This window comes from Maniola hyperantus, chromosome 14, assembly GCF_902806685.2.
Source record: "Maniola hyperantus chromosome 14, iAphHyp1.2, whole genome shotgun sequence".
Taxonomy (NCBI): domain Eukaryota; kingdom Metazoa; phylum Arthropoda; class Insecta; order Lepidoptera; family Nymphalidae; genus Maniola; species Maniola hyperantus.
The window spans coordinates 8,245,747-8,258,217 of record NC_048549.1 but is presented as its reverse complement, the minus strand read 5'-3'; the positions used below and the strand labels follow the sequence as shown (position 1 = coordinate 8,258,217).

The 12,471-nt window shown below is 36.7% G+C and overlaps 1 protein-coding gene across 1 annotated transcript; it reads left to right on the top strand.

Moving 5' to 3' along the window:
- Positions 1–4,634: 4,634 nt before the first annotated feature.
- Positions 4,635–8,884, top strand: LOC117988098 (uncharacterized). The gene is made up of 5 exons (XM_034975196.2): positions 4,635–4,771; positions 6,021–6,073; positions 6,763–6,945; positions 7,712–7,842; positions 8,449–8,884. Exons 1-5 carry the CDS (start codon positions 4,747–4,749, stop codon positions 8,825–8,827), a joined length of 771 nt encoding a protein of 256 aa, XP_034831087.1. The 5' UTR covers positions 4,635–4,746; the 3' UTR covers positions 8,828–8,884.
- The last annotated feature ends 3,587 nt before the right edge of the window (positions 8,885–12,471 follow it).

Below are 12,471 nucleotides of genomic sequence, written 5' to 3'. Positions count from 1 at the left end.
TGTAGGACGTTTTTTCGGGTAAGATAGCGAGCTGCACTACAAAGTTATTTTTGTTATCATGGCTTATTGAAATGGCACTGGCCTCTACCAATACAAGTAAAGTACAGGTCGAGATGGGAATCGGGGAGGGAACGGCCCGCACACCCGCACAGCCCCCGCGCTAACCCAATGCGGGCGAGTGCGGGTGACGGGTACAGGGCGACCCCCCGTCTCATGCCCCGATTGCTATCTCGACCTGTCGCGAACTACACACTGGATCTGCGATTGCCGACCTGTTTTTGAAGAAACTTGATTTTCGATTTTGGCCATTTTGGCGTGATAGCAGCAGTGTGCGTCATAATGTAAGCATACTCGAGCCGAATCTCGTTGGAGCGGTAGAGCGTACGGACTGTTAGATATTAGTGATGTGATGACTGATGAGACCTGACAACATAGGTATTATAAACACAAAGACCAGCCAAAGACCCTTTGACGCACGGTAAGGCGCTTTTTATTATCTTGCGACAAAATTGGTAATATTATGGAAATCTCAGCGTTCTTGCTTTGTTTCAATTACACCGAATCCCCAAAATGCTATCTAACCTAACCTAACTTATAAAATATTTATACAATTACGTTTTCCTATTACGCCCTTTTTCATTTTTATGCAATATTCATGCAAATACGGATCTGAATCGATCTTTATACAAAATGCAAATCAGATTTCATGAATAACTATATTGTATTATTTCACAAAATATATTAGAAACACTTGCAATACGTATCTAATCTTTATACCTACTGCTAATTTATATTGTCTACAGTATGATATTATGCAGCAATATGGAAATTGAATCCGAATTTCTTGTTATTTCTTTATCTTTCTTTCTAAATTAACGATCTGAACATAATAATATCTCCGCACCACAAACAGAGATAGCGTAAATCCTGCAGAAAAATATAACTAATACTTATACTTTTGTAAACGAAATTTTTGTTATTTTCGGTTCATTTCGGTTCTGGTTCCCAAGATTGAACCCGACTCATAACGTAAGTACATACATAGTATAAGTATGTAAGTTCATACATACAGGTAAGTACATACATGCAATTGCAGTTTATTTTTCTGCTGAACCCATCCTCTCTCAGTTTCTTTAGTCTATTATCACTTCAGTTTCTTTTTCAGAAATATCTAACTTCAGCTTAGGACAGCTACAAATTGTAAAAGGATCAAGTCAAAAAATCCAATAAGCTTAGATTTTATCGCAAGCAATCTACATTGAATGGGTTGTAAATAGGATTCTCGGCTTAAATCCCCGACAATGAGCTAATTTCTCTGAGCCAAACGTTGCTTTACCGCTTCAAATTTTATTGTCAGCTGCTACCCGCTGTTAGATCGCATCGACTTTTCATTAACAGTCCTTTTAATTAAATGTACACATCTCTGTACATCGTATCCCTCATTGCAGAGGGTCGTTACCTCTTTTCATTAATAACATAATGGTAGGACTTTTCTTAGGAGGATGTGGAGGGTTCCCAGATCTCTCCAAGTCGTCTAAGAGAACGAGATTTTAACTCAAAGGTTTAGTAGTTGAAACCTTTCCACAAGTTACAAAAACAACTGTACTAAGTACAACAAATGTACTCCATCGGCTGAACAATGCGAGAAAGCATAATATGTGACGAACAGACAGATAGCATTAATTTTTATATATATTTAGGATTAAACTTGGAAAATCAGGAAAAAGAAATAGCCAAATAAGGTGGAAAATAGAAATAGAACTGGGGCACATCAAAACATTCTAAACCAATTACTAGAATCGATGCGGGTGGCTCAAATCTCGTGAAACGTACTCCGTTGAAGTATTCCAAAGCTTTTCGGCTGTTTCATAATATTTTATTAAAATAGGAAATGAATATAATATTACTTTGCTTTTTTGGGTCCCGCACCCAAAAGGTAAAACAAAACCATATTAATGGCACTCTGCTGTCTGTCTGTTTGTCTATCCGCGTGTCACGGGTAGCTCTAGCTAGAATGTAAACCAAAAACCGAATATTGAATTAGAGATTCAATTAAATTATTATTTTGCAGGAGGGCTGAAAAATACATGAACCGGATTTTTTCTTATTATAATAGCTATGTGGAGCATCATTGTCTATAGCTCATTGAGTAGGTAGAGTACGAATATCTTTTTTAATTCTATTTTTATATTAAAAAATTAAAAAATAAGGGGTAAGTAGTAAAAGATTTCATTTTTTGACATTTTTAATACCTAGGCCCTATCACAAAAACTAAACTACATAGTTAGGGATATGCAATTTCGGTATATCATACTAAAAACACAGACCACTAAGACTGATAACAACGATTCGTAGTTTGTGAGCTGTGACCAAAACATAAATATGTACCTACGGAATCCTAAAAGAGTAATTAAGTAAAAATTCTTATTACCCCTGATTGAAGAATAATCTGCCATCTACCGATTTTTGAATGAAAACATCTGGATAATTCTTTGCTCCATCAATCATTCATTATTCATGATTGAACTAATTGATTGATGCAGAATTTATTGAACAGATCGAACTCCTATCTATTGGACGTCGCTGAGAGTAATTTGATTGTTATAAGAAACAAGATCGATGGGTACAAACCCCTGAGAATCGTCCTTTTCGTACTGACTTTTGGCATAATTACTTTTTTCTGTGAATGTGGATATAATATCTATAATCTTGCCTACAAACTAGAGGCGTTTCTTTAAAAAAAGAGTACCTAAGTATTGTACAGATACAGATTTTTTAATTGAAATCTTTAATTCAAAGCTTTTGAATCTTTACTGAATCTATCACTGCTGGTTTGGAATCGCCTTGCTACCGAGAGCCAAGCCGAGAGTAATTATATTACTTATAATTGTTGTCATTCCAGTCCGGCGCATTGCTGGAGTGAGTTTGCGAATCGATAGTTTTTGATCATTAACATAATATTCGATTGTGTATAATACATTTTTCAAGAGCATACTTTTAGTAGGTACATTTTTAAACTAGTGTAGAGGCAAGTCTAATTGAATATACTATAAATAGTCATCGATTTAGAATTTCCGATTCTATATCGATGGCAATAGTCCGAATAGTCCAAATTATTATAAATCCCTTTCAAACGACCTCAAAGCACCTTTCTAGATACAATTTTAGAGCAAAAGGTGTAATCAAATCGTGCCTATCCTGTAAATTTTGTAAAACGTTGAAAGTATGCCAACGATGATGTAACAGGGGTGCCGGCGTGTTTTGAATACGTGATTCCTCTCACTTACACCCAAATAAATTTGATTACGAAACTCTGTGACGAGCAATTCGGGACTCAGTATTTTTAATTAGACTGAAATGTTTCTGTGAAGTGTAATGTATGTGGCATTGGGGGTTTGACGAGAATTTGCATGTCTATTCAGAATATTAATTTGAAGTTAGAACAGTAAGGCTATGGTTAGGTACTGATGTTGATATAAGTCCTGCAAACTGCTATTGCGCTGGAACTATGTCTCATTAAAATCGAAATGACGTCATTTTTACGTCAGCCTAAAAATATACCATCAGCTCGAAACTACAGTCTAGTGCTGACGTCACTAAAATGGCGGCCACGCGCATCAGCAATTTGCGGGACTTATACTAGACAAATCACTCATACTAGATTTTACTTAAAACCTTTCAGTCTTTACCTTCAGCCCTTTATCCTTACAGACTTTTTAACGTTTTGTCGAGACATTTACCGCATCGTAACATCGATATTTCATTTTGAATCTTAAGTGACTTTACGTAGGTTGATTTTCCCATCGACTCGGGTAAATCGGCGACGCCCAAATGACGGTTAACCCTCGTAAAATTTTATCCTAAAAACCTGCAATTTATGCTCTCTGTATACGCAATTACACTGGTAAGCATTTGGAATTAGAGCCGTACGGCGAGTTTTAAGTGTATTTTAGGATATTATAGCTTCCACTCTCGATCAAACCACCATTCAAACAGAAAAAAAACTAAATCAAAATCGGTTCATTCGTTTAGGAGCTACAATGCCACAGACAGGTACACAGATATATAAACAAACAAATACACAATCAGACAGATACACACGTCAAACTTATAACATCCCTCTTTTTGGGTCGGGCGTTAAAAATTACGTAAGTACGAGTACGAGACTTTATGTCTCACCAACGTTGATAGTATTCGAGTATCGAAATACTTCCGCGTTATAGTAAACTGAATCTTAACATCCTTGTTTTAAATCTCAAGTTTGTCTACACATCTACAGCCAACGCTCCAAGCGGACACGTTGCAAAATTAAAGTCAGTGGATGAATTTTTGACTTCAATTCAAGGCCTTTTGGTCCATTTTACTTTCACGTCATTGTGTTTCTGCTCTTGAATCCTAGCAACGTTCCCTACTAAGCGTACTGCATACATACATAGACTGCTAAAAGCTAACACCTTCCTTTTAGCCTTGCTGTAGTCGGGTAAAAAGGGTTCTACTGTATAGAATGGGATTGGTCACCGATCTATAACAATAAATAATAAATAATAATAACAATATAATAAATAAAAGTTAGTGTAGTAATAACATGTAATAGTGGGGTTCCGTTCATACATTAGATAATGAATACTGACATAGGTCAGTGTGCGCTAGAAGGCCGCGCGCGCACATTGCGCAAGCGACTCTTGCGATACTAAGTAATAATATTTTTAACGATTGGTGTTTTTCCAATATTTATAATCAATAGCAATGGAATTGTTTATCACAGATGATGGTAAGTTTGAGTTATTTTTATAAAGACGATAATAATATTGATTATTTCTACGATCTCCGATTTGACTTTGACATTTTGTCATTCATAACCTTCTAAGTAACTCTAACTTACGTTTTTTGTTACCTACCTATACTGTTTCATTTGTTTGCTTATTTTGTTTTCTTAATTTATAATTGATTTATACAATTACAAAATGATTAATACAATTGTAATATTAAATGTAACCAGTATTGCACGCCACAAAGTGGCAAACTGTTAGAACTTTATAACAAGTATAACACCTAATGTACCTACACAGTTAATGCAATAAAATTTATTCTATTCTATTCTATTCTATTCTAAAATTACACAAACACGCTCTTTTAGCACGTAGGCACCTACGTGCTTGTGGCGTTTGTTGAGATTTTTATTATAATTATTCATACTTTAATTTTTATGGTTATAGTGGCTACTTTATTGGTATCTGTATTTTTATTTACTTAATTTAATTGTAAGTGTTGTGTTCATTAAGTGTTTAAATAAAATTAAATAAAAATTAAAACTTTTCGAAACTATGGCAATTTTCAATCAAGATGTTTTTCTTTCCTTTACCGAAGCAAGTGATATTTTCACTTGCTTCGGTAAAGGAAAGAAAAATATCTTGAGGAAGCCTGCATACCGGAGAGTTCTCCATAATGCTCTCAAAGGTGTGCGAAGTCTAGTAATCCGTACTGGGCCAATGTGGCAGACTATGGCCTATGCCCTTCTCAATCTAAGAGGAGGCTCTCATTCTCAATCATGCCGGTTTCCCCACCGTGCCTAAAGCAAGTGATATCTAATAATTAATTATTTAAAACGCTCATACCTCCTTAGCTTGGAAAGTTAGGTGTACGTGCCCGGCATTGAACCCCGGACCCTCGAAAAGGAAGCAGACGTCTTAATCACTAGGCTTCTGCTGTAAGCCTCAAAAGCTCAACGGGTAAAGGAGTGGATTGAAAACCGAAAAGGTCGGCGGTTCAAACCCTGCCCGTTGCACTATTGTTGTACCTACTCCTATCACAAGCTTGACGCTTAGTTGGAGGGGAAAGGGGAATATTGGTCATTTAACATGGCTAATATTCTTTAAAAAAAATGGTTTATTTAGACTATTTGTATGAATTCTACTTATACCTTCCTCGTGAAATTAAGTAACGCTGAAAGCTTTTATGGATAGTTAATCAACTAAACCCGTATACGAACGAAGTAAGGAAACAGTTCTTATTTATTCCAGGGAAATACAGAATAGAATCACTGTCACCTACCACCTTCCCCGGAGCGCTGGGAGTAAGTAACACTAAGTGCTTAAGAGTATTACTTTAAGTTGAAACTGAAACACTCCAGTAGTGCGAAATGCATTTTCCACTAGGTGTTAACTATCGCAATTACTCAAGTCTCTCTGGACAAATTAGGAAACCATATCTAAATATATAAAAGGTCTAAATATACAGGGTTACAGGAAAATAGGACACGATCCCGTTAAGGGGTTATAGTACAGGACATTGACTATCAAATGACCCCTAAAGTGCTTATGCAAAAGTGTATCGTTTTCGAGTTATTCATTTTTTTATCTTTTTCTATCGTGCCCTATTTACCTGTAACCTTGTATAAAAGGAAAAGCTGACTGATTAACTGATCTATCACGGCCTTTTATTCGGGAGCATTACAAATAGAAGGCATTGCACGCATCTCTAACTTTTCGGAGATGTGTGCGTATAAACATCGTGAAAAAACTTGTATATACCTGAGAGTTCTCCAAAATATTCTCAAAGGTGTGTGAAATCTGCCAATCCGCACTGGACCAGCGCGCAGCGTGGCCCAAGTCCTTCTCATGCTAAGAAGAGACCTGTGCTCAGTAGTGGGCCAGCGATGCGTTGATGATTTATGATGGTGACTGATGACATAATCTTTGTATTAGAATAAACGTGTAGGTATAGGTACCTATATTTATAATAATAGTAAATACTCATTTGCAGGTAATAAGAGATGCATTTTGTCAAGATGAATACGTGTCGATAGGAGCTGAGGTGAACAAAAACCCGAAAGCAGCGGAAGAACTGCTGGAGCTTTGTGCTGACGCTGCTTTGGATGGAGTCTCGTTAGTTGCCGTTGAAGTGAGCACTGGAGAAGTGGTGTCGGTTTCTTTTAATAAAATACAGGTTAGTAAACCATCCATGCCAGTTCTGCTAGTGACGACATATTATGGATCCGAGACGTGGTCGCTAACTATGGGCCTCATAAGAAATCTCAGAGTAACTCAGCGGGCAATAAAGAGAGATATGCTTAGAGTTTCTCTATGTGATCAAATCAGAAATTGAGATCCCTATGAGAACCATAATAGCTCAATGGGTTGCGAAGCTGAGGTGGCTATGTGCAGGGACCAGGGTACATAGTCCGAAAAATCGATAGATAGGTTCGAGGTTCTAGAATGGTGACCTCGCACCGGAAAACCCCCACAGGTGGACAGACGACTTCAAACGAATCGCTGGATTCAGGTAGTGCAAGACCGTGGTACGTGGAAGTTCCTACAAGAGACCTATGTCCGGCTGTGAATGTCTATCGGTTGATAATGATGATGATGATGAAAACATCCGACACAACAACAAAATTTCTTTGTCTTACTTGGCCCAGACAATAACATGGATAGCTCGGATGATGAAAACGAGCATTACCTAATAGTATCATCAGCTCTCTATCCAGTAGAGATAAGTTTTCCTTTGTGCGTGTGTATTTTTATTATAGGGTACTTATGTTTTAGTTTTAATATATTGGTAAGTAGTTGGTAGGTACATGAATATGTAAAAATATAACGTACAAAAAGGTAAAGTTGATGCCATAGAAATAAATTCAACTCAAAACATAAAATTAAATGTTTAACCGGTTTTATGAAGGCGTGGAGAGAAAATGAAAATTCATTTTTTGCAGATTCAAACGTTGGATGCGTCGGAAAAGCCATTCTTTGAAATATTCGCCGAAGAGCGCTGTACCCAAGCCTCATCCCGCTCGCTTATACAATTTATGGCCAACGTCGATGCGAGGTGCAATTTTTTCGAAAAGTAAGCGCATTGTATATAAAGCTTTTCCTCTCCTATGTATATTGAGAGATATACTCTCAGGTTTTGTATCAACAACTTGGAAAGATTTTACTATATAGTCTTCATAATATCTATTTCTAACAAGTCCAATTTTGTGCTTTCGTAGAGTCTCTCTCTCTATTTCTCGCCGAATGCTCGAAAAATCGTGAATCGAAACATATTTTGAAGCTACCAAAGCTCCTTGTACATTATTTTAGCAATAGCAATGATATAAAGACCTACTATAAAACCTTTGGCACCCATCTAGATATCAATGCTTTTATTGGCGAAGCTTACAATCCCTCACTTCCTCGATATAGAAATAGAACTTGGCTTTTTTTTCTTCAGATTTATGTTTTTGATGGTACTAAGTATACAATTAATGACCAATGTCGATATGAGGTGCAATTTTTTGAACAGTTAGCGCATTTTATACAATTTTTCCTCGCCTATGTAGATTGAAGAGATACTGGGTTAAGAAACCTAAAATATGTAGGAAGGTTTACTCTAAAATGTAGAGTTCTACTAATAATAGGTTCTAAAATATTCCACCCTAGCAAAGGCTTAACATTCTTTTTCGTGGTACAGATTTGGCGTCGACTGTAGCCTTGAACTAATGTTCTTAGCGACACTCCGGGAACACAGGAAGAAAAAACTAGCGACATTGTTAAGCAAATATTCCATAGACGTTGCAAGAAAAGTAAAAGACGGCCCGTTTGCACCGATAGAAGTGAAAGATCTTGGACCAAAATATTCCCATTTACAACCGCGTAAGCCCATTGAAACGTATCCAAAGATTTGCCAAGCTATTTGGACGTCGGAAGGTTCCCAAAGAATTGGAAAAGCATTAAATTTCACCGTGCACTTGACAGTACCTTTCTCGGAGTTTGTATTCGACGGAAAAACTTACTCGGATCGTATTGGAGACGACTCTGCGTTTTGTGAAGTAGCTGCATTAATTCTGTGACATATTATATGAGTGAAAGATATTTTTTTTTACAAAATATATAAGTATTATATTTTTCGTTTGTCTTTATTACTCAGCGTATTATAGAACATCATGCACACTAGGTAAAGTACAGTACATATTATGCATCGCTCATCTCATCACTTATGTCGTGCGAACTCTCCAAGACAACCTTTGGAGAGAGCAGGAATCTATACCTACTACCTTTACTGGATTTACTATTTTTCGTAATTTAATCTTTATGTTTCTTATATAATATTTATGAACAAATAGGTACTAATTTAGGTCGTAGATTGCGACGTCCATCAAGCTAAAGTTATTATTAAGGCACAAAAACCTACACTAAGGGTGAAATCTATAGAGCACAATCTGACTTAGCTTAGACTTAAGACAGAGTTAAAACGAGACAAAACGATATTTCTCACACAAATCTATCTGGTTTTAACTCAATCTTAAGCCTGGATAAGTCAAAGTGCGCTCTATAGATCTCAGCCTAAGCACAGGCCTAAGTGCGACTAAGGCGAGACAAATTGAAATCAAATATCTCTGAAATCCAAATATAATAAACAATAATTCGATAACCAAGTTTCAAATTACAATTTTGTTTACAAGGAACGTCGGATATCGACGGTTTTGATTGAATCTGTTAACTTTGAACAAATTGGTTCTTGTTAATTGGTTTACTTCCAATGTTGACTTTCACGGGCTGTCGGGTGTCGTGTAGCGGTTAATCCATAAGTCGTTCGTTCATTGCCACATTGTTCATGGGACAATGGTTCTACTGGCTGTTACCGTCAATTTTCACTATATTTCCTTCTAAGTAGATATTTTTAGTTTACAGCTATTTACTTCATCCTTTAAAACACCGTGAGGAAACCTGCCTGCCTGGGAGTCCTCCATAATGTTCTCGAAGGTGTGTGAAGTCTGTCATTGCGCACTTGGGGAGATTGGTGGACTATGGCTAACCCCTTCTCACTCTGAGAGGAGCCGTGTTGGAGGAGAGTTAATGATGACGATACTTCATCTTCTATCTTCTTCTTTCTATCTATATATATAAAAGGAAAAGGTGACTGACTGATCTATCAACGCACAGCTCAAACTACTGAACCTCCCACTAGGACTAGACACTAGAAAGTATTAGTTAGAGAAAATTTTAGTGTTAAGGGGTGATTAAATGTAGTTTACCTATGAATATAACGAGCGAACACAAGGAATGCCGGTGTACGGATAAACCTGATCTGGTTTTTGTGATACACCGTAATTGTCAGTAATTTAATATTCTAAATGTATCTTTGTTTTTAAATAAAATAAAAAAGGGGGATGGACAACATCAGACGAGTCGCAGGAAGCCGCTGGAATCAGTAGACGCAAGACCGTGGGGTGTGGAAATCCCTACCACCTATCCACTGCAGGACATAGGTCTCTTACCGATGTCCTCTATCCACTGCAGGACATAGATCTCTTACCTATGTCCTGCAGTGGATGTCTATCGTAATATGACGATGATGTTTCAAATTCATAACACTGGACATTAAGATAATGAAAGTCACGGGCTAAAATTCAGCTGTAAGGTCACGTCGTTATAAAGCCCATTAGGGACGCCAGAGAGTCTAAGAACGTCCTTTACGATCGTCTCGTAAAGTAAATATCCGCTGATCCCAAAAGATGTTCGCGGCGGAACGGAGTGCTTATTAAAGCGGTTTATAGAGGTTTTATGTTTGAATTAATTTTTTACTAGAATTTGGATCTTCAAGTAATGTTCGTACTTCGTTATCAAAACTCACAGCCTTACGGTAGGCTTTATTATATTTCTCCATTATCTTAAGACGGCAAATAATTAAAAAAATAAAAAACCCGACTGCTAATAAACAGGAAAGGTAAAAAAAAGCAAAAAACAAGCTTTGTATTTTGTGAAACAGAAATTAATAAGGTCATAAACATGAATATTAGACAATGTATGGCTGACGGGGGCAAGCCTTAGTAGTGCAGAGGCAATAGTTAATATCATATCTTTACTCTATGACAATACCGTTGAGTGTGGAAATCGGTAAAAGATACCTTAAAGACTTGTATACCCAGAAGTCCATTTGAGGCGACGACTCTTATAAATGAGCAGCCATATGCTTTCAACGATGACGCAGCAAAGAAATTACATTCTAAAGTACTGACGAGCGATTTAATTACGCTAAAAGCAAGAACATTATTTGAGAATAATATAATATAGCAACTTAGATAAAAAAATTGTAATGAAGAAGGTATAGACGATAGGTACACGATCAGTTTAGAAATTATAGGGAATGTCGTTAAAAACTTAAATTGCTGTAGCTCCTACCAGGCGGGTACCACTGCAACTCTGCAATCGCTTCGTAAAAGGAAGAAGTTCAATAACACAATAATAAACAGATTAAAGACTCATCAAAGTTCAACACGAACTATTTCAATTCGAGGGAGCAAATCGATAGGATCCGAGGTGCAATTGAAAACTAATATGCAACTCTCGTTTTACCAGCGTAGTTTTTACATACACATGTATTGAGCTTGTATGGGATGTTTGGAAGATTTTTTCATAAAACTGTAACGGTATTTTTGATGAAGCAGTTAACGCGTGCGTAAATGCAAATGTGCATGAATAATAAAAATGAATTGAGCAGAACAGAGTTAATATTAATCGGAGAGACTTACTAACTAAAATGAATGTATTGTACACTAAAAAACAAATGCGACAAAAAACATAATCATTTGAAATAAAAATAATATTTGAAATAAAATGTTAGTTCATCTAAAATAATTAAATAGGTCAGTTGGGGCCGCTCCTTTGTCCCTCACTTAAAGGGAATTGATTATAATAATCTATATTATTAACTATATTTATATCGATAAGCATTATTGTCCCTATGTATATTGTTTCAAAGTATAATTTTATACCATGCACATTCCTATACTTACAACATTAATGTTTTCTCTACAGTCTCTATAGACTCTAAAGTCTACTAGTATGCGGGGCGTTACCCCCATACTACTCCCCGATTGCCATTTCAACCTTTCGCGCACTATAAGTAACCAATCCGACTGACTGACCTACCTATCAACATACAGCTCAAACCCAGTGGGGGTTTATAAACTTGAAATTTTGCATGTTGCTTCTCTCTATAACCTACCTGGAGCCCAACTAAGAAAAAGTCTGCTAAATCCCAACGGGATGTTTAAAAAAACCTGAATCGTCGCAAAGTCGCAAGAATAAGCTAATAGTTATGAAGAAATAGTGAGAATATCACGATATTCGAACGTCGGTGGATGTAATTTGCATGGGGTAAGTTGGAGCAAATTGGTTTTCGTTGTTAATTGATTCAGACCCGATGTTGGATTCCTCGATGTCGCCTGTCACGGAGCGATTATTCCATTAATCGGTTCAATAAATCGCTAATAAACGGTTGAACAAATACAGAAATAAACTATGCATTTTCAAGTCCGAGTCTCTCTCTAGTCTCTGCGAGTCGGACTCGCACACGAAGGGTTCCGTACCATCGTACAAGTTAAATAAGTATATCTATCTTGTACGATGTACGATAACATTGTGTTCTTTTTAATTGTTTAATTAGCATGGCGGCAGTTTCGAAATTTGCGGTCTTGGTTTTTTTATTATT